At 47.4% G+C, this 19751-nt stretch overlaps 1 protein-coding gene across 4 annotated transcripts in view; it reads right to left on the reverse strand.

Moving 5' to 3' along the window:
- Window positions 1–2006: 2006 nt before the first annotated feature.
- Kmt2a (lysine methyltransferase 2A) overlaps window positions 2007–19751 on the reverse strand; it is a 77090-nt gene continuing 59345 nt past the window's right edge. For 3 of the 4 annotated variants that reach the window (XM_029481723.1, XM_029481722.1, XM_021172434.2), the window contains exons 27-36: window positions 15406–19651; window positions 14842–14922; window positions 13717–13781; window positions 11500–11670; window positions 9872–9946; window positions 7792–7966; window positions 7522–7629; window positions 6623–6706; window positions 5986–6115; window positions 2007–5123 (exon numbers count right to left, since the gene is read on the reverse strand). In XM_029481723.1, the coding sequence (XP_029337583.1) occupies window positions 4848–5123; window positions 5986–6115; window positions 6623–6706; window positions 7522–7629; window positions 7792–7966; window positions 9872–9946; window positions 11500–11670; window positions 13717–13781; window positions 14842–14922; window positions 15406–19651 (5411 nt within the window). In that variant the 3' untranslated portion in view covers window positions 2007–4847. The remainder of the gene's footprint in view (window positions 5124–5985; window positions 6116–6622; window positions 6707–7521; window positions 7630–7791; window positions 7967–9871; window positions 9947–11499; window positions 11671–13716; window positions 13782–14841; window positions 14923–15405; window positions 19652–19751) is intronic. The other variant, XM_029481724.1, reaches the window with a different exon arrangement.

Raw genomic sequence — 19751 nt, forward strand, 5'->3', positions numbered from 1 at the left:
GGAGCAGAGATGGAAGCTCTGCTTTCCCTTTATTACAGTCTGTTTAAAAAGCACTACTTAACCTCCTATTAAACGAGTTAGGCAAACAGTAACACAGCCCTTCTACCCAGAACCTGAGGTCCTGGCTACACTTCAGTGCTCACTGAAGGTCACTCCAGACAAGGGACTGGTCGAGTGATTCTATTTTAAAGAAGGGAGGCTGGAAGGCATTAGGTAACCCATTGACAAGCCCCTCCCTCCCCCACTCCACCCCCAAGGCCAAAGGAAGCTCAGCAGAGTGCAGCAATAAACTTGACATGTTTATTAATTAAACTATCACTTAAATAAAAAAAAGTGCATAGAAAATAAACATGTTTAAAAACTCCTTTTTTTGTTTTTACAACTATGTACACTTTTTACTTTTACATTCAGTCTTTCGTAGAGAGCTTTCAGCATTATTATTTTTTGAATATTAAAGTATTTTCCTTCATCCCTGTCTCAGGGAGTTAACACTGATGGGCTTCAGACACGTTTTCCTCCCCCCCCCCACTTTGTCTCTAACCAGAAGCTTGGAAGAACACAAGGAAAAAAAGGGAAGCAAACAAAACAAACAACCCCCCCCCCAAAAGATCCATTGTACATGACACAGCTGTAGAGAAATGTCTTATTCTAGAAATGAAGCTTGCCACACTGTTCAGCTCATGAAACAATTATTCAACTACCTGTATTTGCTAAGGAGACTGTTAAAGTTCAAGAAAAGAAACACCACAAGTCTATTTTTTTTCTTGGTTGAAAGACAGAACTAGTGTACCCCAGAACAAGATACCAGAAAGCACAGAACACAATTTTCCCCTAGATGCAGGTGGTGACCCCAACATTCATAACCGGAAGTAGACGAGGAGTACAGGTACCGACTGGCAACGTCCACAGGCAGGAAGAAGCCAGGTGACAGCAGATCTGCTCTGCACGCTCCTCTCGGGACAGGCGGGCGTCTGTCATCCGTATGTGGAGTCAGCACCACCGTCACTGTCACCGGGAGCCTGACATTTTCCTGCCCCACTAGCAACTGTAGCACAATCCTTATCTATAGTGTTAAGAGAAGTAAAAGCCATGGACTGAACTAGGCTTTGTTACAATGGTGCATTCCTATATTAGTTCCTATATATATATATTTATATTTATTTGAAAACCAAAACAAACAAACAAAAAGGTTGCAAGTTTTCAGAGTGTGAGACTTGACTGGTATTCATGATTCGGCACAAAACTATCTGTTCAATAACTTTGTATTGCTTTAAAATGAAGGAAAGGAAACGTAAAATTACACCCAGCCCTTTGCAATGACCCGCTTTTCCTTAAAAAACAACAACAACAACAACAACAACAAAAAACAACTTGGTTTCTATGAAAAAGAATCCCAAATCCAATAAAAGTTAACATCAGATGAGGCTGTGACCTCTAGTATTTTCAGGTATTTGATTGAGCGTCAGTCCTTTAGAAAGATACATTCATTAAAAGATTTTTTTGTGTATGTGTGTTGTATTTTTTTAATTTTATTTTATTTTAAGTTTTTTTTCTTCTTTTCTTCTTTTTTTAAATCAAGGTTGCTGCATGGTGCTTATTGGATTGGCCGGGGTTGGACAGAGGTGAGCTGGGTCCTGAAAAAGGAGTTTGGGTTGAAAACCTAAGAAGTGCCAGGGCTTCCTTCTTAATTGTGATTGGTTTAAAAACAGGGAGGGGTTGTGCTGGACATGGGCAGCACTGAGGGAGCCCAGGGACCAAGTTCCGACCAAAGGGTCAGCGCCATGCAGCTATTCTGGTTACACAGTTGTCACTGGCCACCAGGAAACGCAGCCACAACAGGTTCTAGCAGCAAAGCCGGAAGTGAGCTGGCTCTCCGAGAACCCTTGAGGTCCGCAGCCGTCACTCCTGAGGCGGTGGGTTGTCCCTTGGGGGATTCTTGGGAATGACCCAGCGCAAAGTCCTCAACCTGCACTTTTGTGCGGAGGTTCTCTTGGTCACTTTGAAAACAAAGCAGATGTGTTTTGGAGACAGCTGTGCCTTCGGTTTTGTTGCCTTCTCTCCCGCTTGTGGGGATACTCTGGCTTATCCCCCAAGTTGCTGGCAGGTATGCTGAATTTTGGCAATGGACTCAAGGCTGAGCTGAAAGAGGAATTTCTCGTTTCTGTGGTTGACAGTGAGTGGGAGGGCAAGGCAAACCAGCTGGAGGAGGAGGAAAGGTGGGTCCCCCCCATCCTCAGGGATTGGGGTTGTGGGAAGAGGATGAGGAGGGGGCTCACAGTACAGCATGGCCTAGCAGGGCAGTGACTAGGTCTGTTAGCTGAGTTCCCCCCACCCTCTGACTGGCCTTTGGGTCTCTCAGGATGAACGCATGACCCATCAGTGCATTTAATCTTTCAGTAACAAATGCAGCTTACATTTTTTCATAAAAAAAAAATAGGAATACAAGGATTTACAAAAAAACCTCACACAGTGCAATAAGAAAGGAAACCAGACGCTAGTGGAACCCCTTGGGCCACTGTGTCTTGTTCATGGGCAAAGGAGGGTGAGAGGTGAGGTCTGGGTAGAGTGCTTTTCCCCAGTCCCCTGCTGGCACTTCTCCATGATGACAAGGAAATCTCTGCCATCCTGGCCACAGTGCTGGGCTTCCCACAGTGGAAACAGTGACAATGTTCCAGCAAAGCCACCAGACAAAGTTCTTAAGGTCACGGAAGGAAAGGGAGCCCAGGATGGAAGGCACAGCAGAGCCACGAGTCCTGGCAGAGAGTTCTGGGCTGCATCATATTGCTTTGCTGACTTCCATAAGAGAAAGGGTGCCCTGCCCTCCACTCGGACTACGCTACCCTGAAACCTTGTGGCAGGTGCAGAGATCTGCTTGATCGTGAGTGGTCATACTGTGCTTCAGGTTCAACAAGCTGCCCTGAGAGGGCAGGAGGCGGTCAGTGGGTTCTCTGCAGGTACAAGGGCTTGGTGGGCAGAGAAGGAAAGGAGGTGACGGATGAGGCAGATGTGATGGCGAATGTCAAGTTGCAGCTCCTTGGTTGCCAACTCAGAAAGAGAAAGGGGAGCGAGACGGAGCCTGCTGCTTCCCACTCTGGGGCTGATCCAGAGGGAGGGGGCAATGCAGCAAAGAGGAGGAGACACTGGTGTGCTAAGGTTCTGTACCCTCAGTCCTTGGCCCTGGAGGGCTGTGGCCTAACGGAGTGGGTGACCTTCTTTTTCAGTTACTATAAAGAGCAGACCCAAGGAACATTTATGTTAACAGGCACAAACGAGCTACACACGGAACAACAGAAAGGAGTACACTTTCCAGGGGGAAGCTGGGCAGGGAAACCAGACTTTGTGTGGACAGCTGAATATTTTCTCTCACTTCATCCTATGAAAATAAAAAATCATTAAAAACCGATCTTCTTTTAAATTAGGATAATACCGCGGTTTAAAAATAGCCTCGTCATAAGTGCTTCTCCCTATGAAGTGCTTCAAATAGAAAAATATACAAAATATATTTACATTATAAAACCTTAAATAGTAAACTGTAAACAGAACAGAGGAAAATCCAATGACTTAATCTAACAGGTTCAAGACTCTGTCTTGGGGGAAGAAAGAAACATTTGCTGCTGGCTGTCCACACCCTAAGGAGTAACCAGGGCAGTAGTGTCATTGCATTTGCTCAGCCTCGGGCTGCACAGGGGTGGCAGAGGTCCCTTAGCACATGTGCTCTAGGCCCCCAAGTTTGGGGCTTGAAATCTGATTAGTGTTCTTTCAGCTGGACCCTGACCTTTGAGACACTCACCTTCCTATGTCTTCAGAAAGGGGAAAGAGAGTAAGCACGTCCTGGGAAGGGGATGGGCGTATCCTGGGTATGGACTCAGGCTGCTGCATGACTCAAATCCTATTTAAATAATCTTTAGTCTCTTGTTAAAAAAATCTTGCTACATACATCTCTTTAAAACTCTCAATGGAGCTTTATGAGATCTCCAAATTCCGTCTGGTTATGGCCAACGGCTTCTGTCCACTTCCCCACCTGGAGTGCTTACGGGCTTGGGGGACTTTCTGTAGGCACTTCCTATACCAAGTAGGGAATGCCCTTGAGCAGGGAGGCAAGCTCCCGCTACCCAGAAAGAATGGGAAAGCAGCAGATGAAGGATGGAGGAGGGGAGGAGGGAGTAAAGAGAAGGGATAGAGAGGGAGCCGCTCCTATCGTCAAGAAAGGTCACTGGCTACGGTAAGGCTCACAGGGTAACACTCCCACTTACAGCCACAGGCTCAATGTTTGGTAATTAATTGGCACAACCCCAAGACAGCCTTTTGACACCGGAGGTGCTAGGAAACCTGTCTCCCAACCAAAGTGAACTCTTAAGTGGGCAGATAGTAGGGAAAACCACTAGGCCACTTGTTTGTTCAACAGATGGCCACAGGACTGGCCTAACTGGCAAACTACCAGGTATCTCACCAACCCTGTATCTGGGGTCTTGTCTGACCCGTCGATTTTAGGGAGAGGGCTAAGATGAGGATGACACACTGCTCTCTGAGGACATGCTCAGACCCCATCTCCCACTGTAAGGAACCCTATACCTGCTCCTTGCAGGCAAATTCTCCCAGGAACCAGTTTCTCAGGTTTTTCAACAATCAAAGAGGGCCCAGGAGAAAGCCATCTGGGGATCTTTTCTTTGAGACCCTTCTCTCTCCAAGACTATGATCACATGATGTGTAAGTAGGACACTAGGGACCAGCCAGAGGACCCTCAACTGCCCGCTCAATCCTTGGAGCTCTTGGGTGCTGGGAAGTCCTTCAGCATGGCTTTGGGTGGCCCTGGGTCCTGGTTCTCCATCACAGGAAGATGAACAGCTTTAGTTCAGGAACTTGCGGCATTTTTTGGCGCCACAGTTGCAGGGTAGCTTGTTGCTGGCGTCCTCAATGGGGAACTTATAGTCATAGGTGAGCTCCTCCCCCCGGTAGATCTTACGCATGGCGAAGATGACAATGTGCTTCTGCCCATCAATATTGATGACCCGGGAGTAGCAGTTAGGCTCACAAGAGTGATTGATGAAGCGTGCAGCATTTCCATGCATGGTGGCATCCACTACCTCCGAGTCATCAATTCGGAACATGTAGCAACCAATGCCCTACACACGAAGGAAAAGGAACCATTTTATTTACTTATGATTTTATTGAAACAAAGCTAAAGTCTTACAAATGCTAAGCAGGCAAGCAGCCTACCACCGAGCCACATTCCCAGCCCTGAACTTATGCTTTCTTTCGAGTGCTATGGGACGTGGGTGAGGGTCAGAGGATAACTTTTGGGTGTCAGATCTCCCTTTCTACCACATGGGTTCTGGGGACATAATTCAGGTAACCAGGCTTGATAGCAGGCACTTTAACCCACTGAGCCATCTTAGGGTTTGTCATAGGATTTCCCTATGTAGCCCAGACTGGCCTTGAACCTGAGGATTCCCGTGCTAGCTTAGATGATGGATGACACGTACGGCATTATCATACCTGGCTGAACTTGTCATCACTCAGGTTTAAAAACATTCGCTTTGCTGCTCCGATGTTACTATAGCCACAGAGGAGCCAAGTTTCTCCTACAATTTACACACTTCTCAGAATACCTGTTTTTAACATGCTGAGAAGGGGGTTCTAGATTCCAGGCCCCAGACTGGAGGAAAACTGTAGCCATGTCGTTTTGATCCTGGATCCACAGGCCAATTATCAAGGTGTTCCTGTATTACTAATCTTTAGAGGAGGCCAGAACAGTTATGGGCTCATCACAAAATATGTACAATGTTTTAAAAAGGTTTTGTGGACTCAAGTCCGCCTTCAAACAACAGCAGCAGCAGCCCAGCACCAGCAGCGGCAGAAGCAGAAGCAGCTCCCCACCTCTGAAGTGAACGCCTGTTACTCTTGAGATCCAAGGATCATGCTAAGCTTTGATGGCCCCTACCTACAGCAAAGAGAGGCACCCAGGGAGTGAGCTGTGGCACACACCTTGCTGTCATAGTACTTCTCACGCTTGTCTGTCTGGATGGAGCGGATGACGTTGCCAGCGTATTCAATCACCATCTCTCCTGCATCAATGTTTCTCTTACAGAAAAGACCCCGACCATGGATGGGAGACCTAGGCCATGGAGACAAAAAACAAACAAACAAACAAACAAAACAAAACAAAACAAACAAAACAAAACAAAAAAAACAGGCACAAATTTCCTTTTAAAAAATGTTTCGATTTACTTTTTATATGTATATGTATTTTGCATGCATGTATGTATGTATGTGTACCATGTACATGCTTGCTGCCTGTGGCGATCAGAAGGAACTGTAGTTACAGACAGCAGTCAACAACTGCTGGAAACCAGGCTTAGGTCCTCTGCAAGGGCAGGGAGTGTTTTTGATGGCCAAGCCATCTCTCCAGATTCCAAAACACAAATTTTTCGAATTACTATGAACTGTACTGACAAAGTACTAAACACTAGTGACTACTCCGCCAAGTACTACAGGAGTGGGACATGCCCTGCAATAAATCTATAGAAACCTCAACAACCGAAGGAGACATGCCACTCTAGTATCTGGTCCACTTTATTTGGAAAAATATTAGTTTTCTCAAATTCTACAACCACAGCCCTACCTGTAGACACCAACCGCCTCCTTAGAAGTCTTCTTTAAGTGCCGGAACCTCATGGGCATTGGGAGATCCATGCTTGTTGCCCTCCTAAGAGAGAGGATGATGTTATGAACTCAGTGTTCTGAGGAGTGGGTTGAGGGTGCCGCAAAGTGAGCACACTGTTCACTTTCAGCTAAGAGTGCCTCGGACCCTCTGTCTCTGCCTCCTGAACCCTCACTTCACCTAAATCACTGTGAGTTTTCTCCAGACGAGGTCTTTGTGACCCAGGCTAACCTCAAACTTGAGGCAACACACTCCTGCCTCAGCCTCCTGAGTGCTGGGACTACAGGCATGTGCCCATGCTGACTAGCTCCCTATTAATACAGGGCTTTTTAGGACAATGGTGACTGGTGTCACATAAACAGCTGCTAGGATAGATTACTGTTAAAGAGTACATGCATCCTACAATTACTCACATTTCTTCTATCTCCTGTTTTTTGTTACTAGCCAGCTACTGCTGCCTCAGTGTAAACTGTGACTCGGTCTTCCAAATATCACCCAGGAAACTGCCAACCCACCTCTGCCCCCACACTCTTTTGGTTTTTTATTTGTTTCCTTTGAGACAGGGTCTTATGTAACTCGGGCTGACTTTTAACTTACGCTCAGAACGTCGCTGGGGCTGATCTTAAACCTGAGATCCCCTTGCTTCTAAGTCCTGAGTGCTGGGATTACAAGTGTGTGGCACCATGCCCAGCTGAAGAGTGGAGCTCTGATGACTAGTAACAAATTTACAAATATTAATGACTGTTCCACATCACAGCCTACAAGAAGAAGCAGCAGTCTGCTGTATATCACACTAAACCCTTGTTCAGTGCAGAGCTGCCGGAGCGTGAGGTGTCAGGTGACCGGGTAGGATTCCTTACCGTGCGGATTTCAGCTGGACCTCTTCCTCTTCCTCATCGTTAGGGTTGTACTCAGGGGGCTGTCGATGTTTAGAAGCCAGGAAGTTAAACATGTCAAATGCTGACTTCCTGGAGCCAAAAGATTAAGGTTTGTTTTTAGAGCAATGTTCTAATAAAGGAGTAAAGATGGTGCCATTGCTACTGAAGATCTCAGAGGGCAAGCAGGACACGAGCTGTCATTAGATAGTAAAGCCAGGACCTCAAATGCTCGTCAGACAAAATGGAACTTGCCTTAGGTGGACTTCAGCCCTGGCTGAGCCGTGAGGGTTCAAGGGGGGTTCGTTGGCCTCTTCTGGTTTGTGGAAACGGAATTTGTAATTCCGACAGTGCTTGGCCCCAGCCAGCTGCTCAATCAGAAACACAACGGCATCATGGAGAATCCCCAGCATCCGCAAACCGTTCACACCTACAGAAGGAGAGGCACCAGGGCGGTAAGCGGTGTAGCCGACAGGAAGTTGCACAGCATCAACAAATGGTTGTTAGAGGGTAGCAGCCAGAGGCTACCCGGGCTCAGGGACAACAGACTTTGAGAAGTTAGCCTTAGAATGCTAGTGAAATAATGGCGGACCCATCTGTCAGTATGGATGAATGGTTACCATAAATTGCTCTTGCCACACTCTGGCCTGACCCCTGTGTGCTGAGTGTATAGAAGTGCCATGTGCCACTTCATTTTATGCTCATAATGGCCACCCAATGTAAGAAACACAACCTTCTTTTTTTTGTAAGATTGAACAAGAGCCTTGTATGTACTAGGTAAGTGCTCTGAGAACTCAATACACCTCACCTTCACAATGGGACAAGCATTCCAATTTTCTATTTATTTTATGAGAACATTTCTCTAGTGAGAATTTTGGTTCTTTAAAAAACAAAACCAAAAAGTTATGTGAATGTTTTGTCTTAACCCCAGGTGTGAGATATGGGGCTGCTTCGGTGTTCACAGCTCTAGGAGGGGCATGATGTTTGCCAGCTGTGGATAGTTTACGCATGGAATTCTGGGGACTCTGGAGAGGAGATAAATCCTAGAGCCCCTAGAAGGGTGCGAGGTGCTCAGAAGAGGCAGGCAAATGCTGCTTCCCTGGTGCTTCTGGTTGCTGATGTTGTAGACTGTCAAGTGTTCATGAGCAAAGAGAGAAGACACTGGAGATATCTGGACAGTGTAGACTAGACTTGCCCCAAGAAACTCATTGTCCCTAATCAGCAGGAAGAAGCTTGAACAGGTCTGTGCCCCCTTCCCCTCTAACCTTCTTTCTCTTCTAGCTGGTGTCCGAGGATCAGAAGGAGATTAGGGTGGAATAGGTTAGAAGGAAGGCAGACATGCACATTTGTATAAATGTTTGGGGATGGATGGTTAAAAGGCATTTTTCTTTTCTTTTCTTTTCTTTTCTTTTCTTTTCTTTTTTTTTTGGTTTTTGGAGACAGGGTTTCTCTGTGTAGCCTTGACTGTCATGGAACTCACTTTGTAGATCAGGCTGGCCTTGAACTCAGAAATCTGCCTGCCTCTGCCTCCCAAGTGCTGGGATTAAAGGTGTGCACCGCCATGCTCGGCAAAGGCATTTTAAAGAAACAAGACACTGTAGTTGAGGTTCTGTAATCACTGTCATGATACTTTCTGCAATTGCAAACACTGATGTTCTACACATCGTTATTAAGTATATGATATTTCAACTAAAATATGACTTCTTAGGCCTCTGAATATGGCTGTATGGAATACTTGCCTAATATGTCTGACATCTTAGGTTCAATCCCCAGTATTGCAAAAAAAAAATTTCTGGTATTATTATTATTATTAGATACAGAATGAAGGTGTCTATTGTGAATAAGCTCTCTGTTTTAAGGTTGTGTTTGTGCTAGGATCATATACAACTCGAACAAACATGAAGTTTATATCTGTGGCACACAGAAATAAATCCTACTACTGTGGTGCTAGAGAGCCTCGCTCTCGGGAGCTGAGCATGAGCACTGAGCCCCGTGCCCTAGTGTAGGAAGGACTGAAGCACAGACTGAAAGAAGACAGTCACAGATCAAGATTCACTTATGTGAACTATCCAGACTAGGCCGATCCACAGGCACCAGGATCAGGCATGAGCTTAGGTCAGAAGATAGTAACACACATCTGTGGATAGATATACTGAAAACCACTGAACTGAATGTAAATGGGTAAACTGGATGGTGTATGAGTTACATCCTTAAGCCCTGAATTATTTATTTAAATAGTTTGCTTATTTTTTTAAATTCAATTCTGCAGCTTACACTAACAAGCTGTCAGAATATTTGGAGGTTGTAACAACATAACAGCAGCATCAGCTGTTACCTGCAAATGAGAGCTGCTTCAGGCGGGCATTTGATCGTGCCTCCTGGACTTTATCTGTCAGTGACTTCCAGGCATCTGAAAGGAAACAGGAGAAAACTGTAGGTGGGAGAGAATTTGTGTCATCACGTCTTACTGGCATCAGCACAGTCCCTGGTGCAGAGAATCACTCTGCAGCTGATGTCAGTGCCCGGCTATCCTCAGTCAATCTGGTGAGAAGCGACCAGGCACATTGTTCAGCAGGCTTCTTTTTACCATGGGCCAGAGCAGCAACGATACTCATACTTCCTGAATCCCCAGGGTACCCATGTCCCTTGATGCATCACCATTCCTAACCTTAAAATTAGTATTTTAAAAGGTTAGCAGGGATGGGTGTAGAGTTTGCCTTCAATCTCATCTCTCTGGAAGCAGAAGCCCATGGATCCCTGTGAGTTTGAAGTCAGTCTGATCTCCAGTGAGTTCCAGGCTAGTGAAGGTACACAGTGAGACCCCGTCTCAACAACAACAACAGTTAATATATAGAAGGACAGAGATCATTATGATCCTTTTTTCTTTCATTTTTAATAGAGACAAGGTTTCATACTATAGTCCGGGCTAGCCTGGAATTCACTGTGTTGCCCAAACTGGTCTTGAATGTGTGGCAATCTTCTTGGCTCTGCTTCTGGAGTGGTGGGATTGCAGGGTGCTTTAGCATGCCCAGTTCACACCCAGCCTTACTAAATCTTCATACGTGTTTGTCTATGTATTTTTTAGGATGCACACTTCCTTTGTTTTGTTTTTTAGAGAGAGGGTTTTGAGACAGGAAAGCCCTGCTTTTCCTGGAACCAAGCTGGTCTCGAACTCAGAGACCTGCCTTGCCCCTGCAAGTGCTAGGATTAAAGGCATATGACACCACCACCCAGCTTAGGCCACATCCAGGTCCAAGTATCTTTGACTGTTCTATCTCTACTCATATCCATGTCATTACCATGTCCGTCCACCCTTCCTTCCTTCCTTTTCCCACGGAGCTTCCTAAGTATGTCAAAGGTCTCATCGGCTGTCACTATAGACTCTCTTGCCAACTTGTGCCCAATTCACCTCCCAATTTTTCTTTCACTGTTCAAAGTCATTTTCTATCCAATACTACTGAAAACCAAAGTTTTTCTAACTTTGTTCCATTTCATTCTCTTTGTGAAAAGCTCCCTGCATTCCTCTCTGGCTAAACCAAATTCCAGATCCCCTTTTAAGTGGCTCTGTTGTTTGGTCCTCTTCCCAGGTTTCGGATAGCCCCAACTCACCCACTGAACCTCACAGCCTTTCCTGAGAGCTCAGGCCTACATGGCTGCAACTGGACCATAACATTTGCATAGAGAGCTTCCCTGCTGTACGAGCAGACCAGGTGGAGCTGGCAGGTACCGAGCAGGCAGCCAGGAGCACTTCAGAAAGCATGTGGGAGAATCCACAGAAGAGAGATGGCACCGCAGGAGGTACCAAGAAGAGCTGAGAGAGCAGCTCTAAGTGTGTGCCACACAACCTGCAGCTCTTAGCACTTGTCAAGAATGATCGTGGTTCTTCAATAAGGCAAGCTTTCCCTGAGCACAGGAGCAACCGCAGCAGGGCCTGATGGAAGGCTGACCTAACAAGCCACTCACCTTCAATACTTTCTGCACAGATCTGAAAGCCATCATCACTCGAAATTTCAAAAACGAGTCCTTTCTTGGGCTTCCTCTCAGTAATGCTTTCTTTCCTCTTTTGTTCTTGCTGGAGCCAGAGCATCAGAGGAGAGCTGAAACCGCTCTCTTCTTCTTCCATTGCTTTAGGTTCTACAATGGAAAAAAGGTTTTGCTAAAGCCAGTGTGCACCAAGTGCTATGTGCAGAATGATCTACACCAGCAGTTCTCAACCTGTGGATCCTAACAAACGACCCTTTCACAGGGCTCACTCAAGACCACTGCAAAAACACAGATATGTGCATTACTATTCACAACAGTAGCAAAACTACCGCTATGACCACAGCCATGAAGGTCACAGCACTAGGAAGGTTGGGAAAGACTTGCTCTACAAGCACCACCTCCATTTGTAAGAACACGCTGTATCCAGTGCTATCCCAAATCACCAGTAAGAGCACTGAGGCTCAAGAACTTGCCCTGGGTACTAAAATGGTGTGTGTGTGTGTGTGTGGACGTGTGAGTGCTGGTGCATTTAATAGATTTCTTTTTTGTAGCAGAGCTTCTGGTATGACAATGTGGTCATTTTCCCATACATAACTGCTCCTAATAGGAGCCAAACCAAAGCAAACACAAATCCCCCTCCCTATGTGTGAAGCTTGATTATGCCTCAGATACTCTTCTAGAACTTCACCCACAGTATCTCATGGAATCTTAACAACTACTAAGGTAGGTGTTATTATTGACTCTTTTTGAGATAAGGGCTCAGCCCGTAGCCAGCATGGCTTGCTGTGCAGGCTATGCTGCCTGTCTCTGCTTCCCAAGTACTGCAGCTACACCAAGCCCAGCTGGACTCCCTTTTAAAGGTAAAAGAACCGAGCCGGGTGTGGTGATGCCTGCCTGTAATCCTACTGTTCCGAGGCAGAGGGAGGATGGTCACTGCTAGCCTGGGCTACCCTAAAGTTCTAGGTCAATGAGGACAAGACAGTGAGACCTTATTCAAAGCAATGAGTGAGTGAATGAATATGTGAACAAAACACGGGGAAACTGAAGCAGGCCAAGTAAAAGCCATGCTCACACAGCAAAGTAAACATGAGATTTGAACCTAACTGATTCTGGAGACTACTCAGCTACCATGCCTGCCTGTAATGAGGCCTTGGGCTTGAGGAACTGTCCAGTCAGCAGAATACAGTAACAGCCCAAATCCCAAGCCTAAGCCTTTCTCTTCTGGGAAGTCATGTTTGATGATCATTTATTTGGTCAATCTGTTTGCTTTCCTAAGACAAGAGCTCATTCTGAGGTCAAGGTTGGCTTGGACTTTACTATGTAGTGTAGCCCAGGTTGGCTTCAAACTCGTGCCAACCTTCTTGCCTCTGTCTCCTGAGCTCAGGTTCTGTGGGTACTATACTAATTGTAAAGTGGCCAAACTACACCAGGCCACACATGCAGAGCTGTGGGTGCATGTGGGTCTAGAATCAAATCCCAAACACCTAAGAGAGTGCTCCGGTTTCCAGAAGGGAATTTACCCCGAGGTGCCATCAGATATAAGAAACACCTCCAAAGACAACTAAATGTTATCACCAGCCACCTAAAAATGTCACAGTCCTTAAGTTTAGTTTAGCAAGAGGATCTGACCTTGACAATGACAGACAACACAACTGAAGACCGCTGGGACCCTACGACTGCACATCACAGCTCAGCTCTTGAGACTGAGTCTGCTTTTCTCCTATCTAGACTACCAGGAGTTAATGCAGGCGATTCTCTGCGTTTTCGGCTGTGGTGTAGCACAGGCTGCCCTCGAGCCTACTATGCGGTGTAGCACAGGCTGCCCTCGAGCCTACTATGCGGTGTAGCACAGGCTGCCCTCGAGCCTACTATGTGGTGTAGCACAGGCTGCCCTCGAGCCTACTATGTGNTGTAGCACAGGCTGCCCTCGAGCCTACTATGTGGTGTAGCACAGGCTGCCCTCGAGCCTACTATGTAGTGTAGCACAGGCTGCCCTCGAGCCTACTATGTGATGTAGCACAGGCTGCCCTCAGGCCTACTATGCAGCTCAGTCTCACCTTGGACTCGCAATTCTGTCTTAGCTTTCCAAGTGCTGGGGTTACAAGTGTGCGCCGCCATGCTCAGCTAGCATATGATTTTTACATAGTTTTTCTGGCTTTAGAGTTCTCTACTATAACCTATTAATCAACCACATACCTGCATTTTCTTGCTCATTGGCTGGATTCTGTGTTGCCTGGACCTCTGGAAGAGCAGCCACTGGTCTGAATGAAAATACAACCAGACGTGAGAGGCAAGGCCAGCTGGTTTTCAACTCGAAGATAAAAATAACTGTTCACAATCTGCCATCTACCCCATCAGTTATTTAAAACAACTACCAAGAACATAAGCTTTATGCTTATAAAGCACTTTAAAATTTGTTATTTATTATTGGGGTGTGTATGTATGCCCAGGTGTTGAACAGTTCCTTCCACTGTGAGATTCAGGAATCAGCGGATTTTTAAATGTTTAGTGTGTGTAGGTGTCCTGTGACTGTGTGGGTGCCCACAACAGCTGGGGATGCACTAGATCCGAGCACGGATTGGTTAAATCTGTTAGCTGGAGATGTAACTAGATCAATCCTGTTAGAACTGGAAGCATCCTAACTACTTTGCCATTTCTCCAGCCTTAAGACCATCCTTTATGAAATTTCTTTCCAAATGTTGGCAAAAAGTATCTGATTGCGTCTGTGGACTGTATCGCTGAAATTCTCCTCCTGATCTTACAGTAGGAAAACTACAAAGCCACTTCTCAGGACAGTGCTATACAATTTAAGTTAGGTGGCTTAACTGAGAACACAGCTCAGCTGCACCAGCCAGTATACCATCTATTTTCACTTTTTCCAGTTTAATAACTCCCGAAACAGTCCAAGAACATACTAATATGTATGAAGCCAACTACATAATGTAGATCATACAGCAGCACTAGAAGCAGCAAAGAGACACTTGGAACACAGCACACATGCATGTCAGCCCAGGGAGGTATATAAACTAATTAAGTGCAAAAACAAAAACAGTGAGTACAGCAAGCACCCATGTAATATAAAAGTATGTCCACGTTTACAAAGAATACACACAGAAATATCTGCAGAATAAAATCAAACTATGGGGCTGGAGAGATGGCTCAGTGGCTAAGAGGTTAGCCTGCCTAAGCTTCCCCAGGTTCTGGGATTAAAGACATGGTATGGACCATGTGATGCCTGTCAAGAACATGCTTGACAACAAACCCAATGCAAACCAGGAGGAAGCCTACTCTACACGTGGCAAACAGTCATGTGCAGCTCACCCTGCCGGCTGCCCACACTCCTTCTGTGATGGCTGTTCCACTCCAGCTGCATCCTGCTGCTCCCTGTCCGCTCTAGGAGTCCTACAAGAAAGAACTGGATCTTTTCAAGCAACTATCAGCAAAGACACATTGGACAGATAAAGTTCAAAAGCCTGCAACAGTAACTATGGTCACAGAAGCTAGTAAGCGGCACAGGGAAAGGGAAGCGTCCTCTATGCTTCATATATGGTATACTCCCAATGAGCTGTTAAAACAGGGAGGGCTCCTTGACACTCCACAGTAGGAGGCCTCGCCCCTCTGACAGGACTATCACCCCCTCACCCACTTCTACCCCCTGAACCACAGCAGAGCAGAAGCAGGACCAAGGATGAGCACTGTGTCTGAAATCACAGCGAAGGGCAATCAGTGCTGCAGTTCCCTTCAAACTGTGCACTAAGCTAGTCTTAGCGCCACCAATCATGACCGAAAGCCTAAGTGACAAGAACGCTCGAACACCACGAGCCACTGCGTCACACCCAGAGCACACAAGCCCACAGCTGCAGAATTAAGCTGCATATCACTTACCGTGTCACTGAGGGCTGGGGCTTGGGGTTGGCGTCTCGGTGTGGAATGTGTGCTTCAGAACTGGTCCGCAAATGGGAAACTTTGTGCTTCTTGCCGCTCCCCTTGTCTAGGGGCAGCTGAATCCGTTTGGCTTTTGGTTTTGGTTTAGTGGGACCTGGCACTGAGGAACTTCCTGACTGCTGTCCAGAGGATGGGGAGCTCCCCGGAGAGGCGGAGCTGGCTTGCTTAGCTGAGGGTAAAGTCTTGTTCTGCTCCAGCCTCACACCGTTAGGAGCTTCTGCTGTCTGGGTGAAGTTGGACGGCTGGGTCCCCAGAGCAGAATCGGGATCCCGGTCCCGCTGTGACGTCAGGGTACCGGTTTTGCCAGCTAGGAGCTGGTTTCCTCGCTGTAGCTTATAGTGTTCTTCGGCCTCCCCAGGAGGGGATGCAGCTGTCATGCCTGCAGTCTGAGAAGAGGGGAGCACACATATACTAGATGCTGCTGTCATTGCAGCAGCAGAGGGAGTCTGTGATGACCCCAGCTGGGGGAACATTCCTGAACTTGGTGGTAAAGCCACAGGCTGGTCCTGAATGCCCAGGCTCTGGTGGCTGGCTTTGATTAGAAGATGGCTTATTGAGCCAATATCCGGGGTCCCAAGCAACCTCTGGTTGGCTAAGGTGACATGACCTGGGACTGATGATGTGCTACTTGTAGGGCTTGCTGTAGTTTGCATGGATACCACATTCAGGACGGACGAACCGGAGGCCAAGGCAGACACAGGCCCAGATGTCAGGTGGCTAGTATCCTGGCTTATCGTTGATGAGCCCGCTGCTGTGGCAGCGGTTCCGCCCACACTCTGTGGTGGTAACAGGGGTGCCTGTTCAAAATACATGATGCCAGATTTAGATCTTTTTATGATGTTGGGGACAGTTCGGTGAGATGAAGGGTTAAGTGACCCCAAGTCTAACAGACTGGGGTGGTTTGAAAGCTGGGAGGGTGTGAAGTTAATCAGCGTCATGTTAGAAATCACATCAGAAGGGGCAATATTTGAAGGGGCACTAGAGGGAGCAAGTTTTTTATTCTTTCGAGTGTGCAGACGAGATATGGGTCTTTTCTTGAGTCCAGAGGATGGAGTGGCCACTGTAGTAGTGAGGTCTGTCCTCTGGTTGGCTTCTGAACCCAGAAGTTGGGGATCGGGAGGAGGCTGAACCCCAATGAGCAGGCCTGAAGGAGGACTGCTGATGTTGGGAGGGAAGCTACTTTGAGCAGCTGCGGGGAAGGAATGTAGGTGCTGGTGGTGAGGCACAGAGAGCAATCCTTTGCTAGCAGGAGGGAACAGAGACGGAGAGGGTGGCAAGCTTGGGTTTAGTCCTGTGGTCAGGGTGAGCCCACTTCCCATGGGCCCCAATACCGAGGTATTTGTCTCCATCACACTGGGTGTAGAACTAACAGGAGAGGTCAACTGGATTTTTTGGGTCACTCCATTTGGAAGAGTCTGGAGAACATAAAGTGGCTGCATGTTCTGATTAACAACAATGAGTTTCTCAGTGGCTGGTTTCAGGTGGGGTGGAGTGGTCTGGACAGCTGCGTTAGAGATCTGAGATGGGCCAGGGCTATCAGTAGAACTGGGCACATACTTCTGGTTCTGGATGGGAACAGTGGGGGAAACAGGTACCTGAAGGCCAGGAGTGCCACTGTTTCTAGTTAAATCCTGATTGTTGCCATGGCCTTGTTCCACGGAGCCACAGGGAGGGCTGGAGATATGGTCTGCATCCATGTGTCCTTGGATGAAGTGATCGGGTGTCATGTGGCCTTCAGGAGCAGGGTCTACTCCTGGACTCAGCAGGGCTGGGTCACCCTCGGAAGAGGCTACTGACTTTTCTGTGATGGTCACTCGCTTCTCCCCTGAATCTGAGATTACGGCCAGTCTGCTGGGATTCTGGCTGGGGACAGTGGGACTGCGGGTGGTCAGGACAGAGAGGTCAGACGGCAGCTCAAGAGGCAGCTCAAACTGCTCCTCTGCTGAGATGGAAGAGGAGACACTACTGTCCACAGGCTCTGTCGCTGGCAGTTGCTGAGAAAACACTTCAAAAAGACCTATATCCTTTTCCCTATTACTGTCAAGACCCAGTCCTTCACCAAGAGTCAAGAGCTCAGAGGAGGACGACTCCGGGCTCTCACCCAGGGCCTGCATAGATGGAGTATTCTTTAGTACAAAGTCCATGATATCTGAAGGCAGGATGTTCCCACAGTCATCGCTGTTGTTATTGTCAGAGTCGGACTTCAGCAGCTCAGCGTTGTAAGTATCCAGTAAGTTTTTGTCTGAGGGGGTGCTTGTGTGGACTCTGCGGCTCGATTCCAGGGAGCTGAGCTGAGCTTCCAAGGAATCCTGGCCCTGTGCTTTCACTCTGCTTACAGAGTGGCAGTTATCCAGCTTTGGCTCGTTTTTGTGGCCAACAGCACTCTTAATGACATGCTCTTTCTCGCCAGCATCTTCAGGTCGATCAATCTTTAAGTTTTCTGTTCCATTTTCTTTGCCATTTCTCTTTGGAATCTGGTTGCTTTTCCTGCTTGTGGCAGTGACACTGGTGTCACTCTCTGTCCCATCATCCACACCATCCAGCTGTGAAATTTTTGGAAGATCACACTGTTCTTCCTCCCGAAATAAATTATGGGAGGCCAGCCGCTCCTCTCCTCCCGAGGAGATCACGGTCCGAGTGAAGTTGTAATAGTATAAGTCATCTTCGTCGGAAGTGCTCAAGTCGTCGGCCCCGTCTACCTGGCCTTCTGCTGACCTCTTCCCTCGCTTTTTCCCAGTGGAATTGCTGTAGAATGGAATGTCTTCTTCACCGTAAGACCTGACTCCATACAGTGGGGTGAGCCCAAAGAACATGTTAGACCGTGCACGGGCACTGCGCCGGGGGTACCGCCTTTTAAAAGAGCCATCCTCCTGAGGCTTGGGGCCATCTGGAATCATCAGGTTTCTGTCCTGTTCTGGAAGATTCTGGTAGTTGTTACTTTGAGGATCTTGGGATAAGGTATTGTTGGGGCTCGGCTGAACTCCTGGGCCAGCTCCTGGGCTTCTGGAGGCTGAGACTGGCTCTGCTGGGCACGCTGACTCTATGTGTGCGGGGGAGCCAGGGCCACTCTCTTTCTGGGTGTTTTTGGATTGATTCTCACTTTCCATCTTCAGAGGTGTCACTTTGACGGAGCACTTCCGGGGTGCCTGTAAGTCCTTGGGAGATCCTTCCACTTGTGTGGACTGACCTTTAGGGACTCCTGAAAGAGGAAGGACTTTATCCCCAATCTTCTCAGAGGAAACATTATTACATGGCCGTTGCCCAAGAAACCCAGGAGTCAACACCTCATCAGCAAACTCTGGCTTTAGGTTTCCTTCCTCACCGGTTGTCACCTGGCCAGGTTCCAAGTAGGATTTACTGGAGTGCTTTTCTTTGCAAGTCTCTTTAGAAGACTTTTTCCCTTTCTGTCTCCTGTCTCTAGAACCAGACCCCACGTGTTCGTGTAAAATGGACGGCCTGTGGCCCACACCAGGGAGCTTCAAGGTTCTGATTTCACCGTCTTCATTTGGAGAGGGCTTTACTGACTGGGAAGGATCCAGGTGCTGGTCTCTGTCACTTCTTTGCCCCCTCAAGTGGAGCTGTGGGTAGGACACTGTATCCTTAGAAGAAAAGGGCACTGTAGAGGGTTCAGCAAAACTGCCAATTTTGCTAATGTTTAGTTCTCCAGGAGCTGCGTTATGAACCTGTGGTGTCAGTTTAGGAATTCCAGGGTAAGCTGTGTTATGTGCAGATCCATCTGTGCTCTTGGAACTTGAAGTTCTGTTTTTCTCTCCCTTTACTAAGGAGCCTTTGGGTACCAAGTCTGAAGCACTACACCGCTTCACTTCCGAGGGGGACGACCCATCCAGATGACTGGTTTTGGAGCCTCCAATGGCCACTGTCCTCTGTGAGTTTGAAGAGGGAGGCGTGCTGTGCCCGAGATTAGCACTTGAACTCAACAGCCCTACGCGATCCGATGCTTTGGCACTGGACTCGGGATCTGTAGCAGTCCCAAGGCTGGGGACTGAGGAAACACTACTCCTGGAGTAAACGCTCCCCGTTCTCACTGGAGACATTATGCGGAGCTTGGACCGCAGGGGTGACAAGGAAGAAGTACTGTGACGCCTAGAGCCAATGCTCCGAAGACCAGAGGACAGTAACGGGTCACCGACTGTGACGATTTCATGAGTGGTTGGGGTAGGACTTCCTGAACAAGGGAGAAAAAAACAAAATCGATCAAGGACAGAAAAAATGTGCCAAGTCACTAGGTTCAACCATGTGGATATACCTGCTTATAGGTAACGTTT

This window comes from Mus caroli, chromosome 9 (assembly GCF_900094665.2).
Source record: "Mus caroli chromosome 9, CAROLI_EIJ_v1.1, whole genome shotgun sequence".
In the NCBI taxonomy this organism is placed as follows: Eukaryota; Metazoa; Chordata; class Mammalia; order Rodentia; family Muridae; genus Mus; species Mus caroli.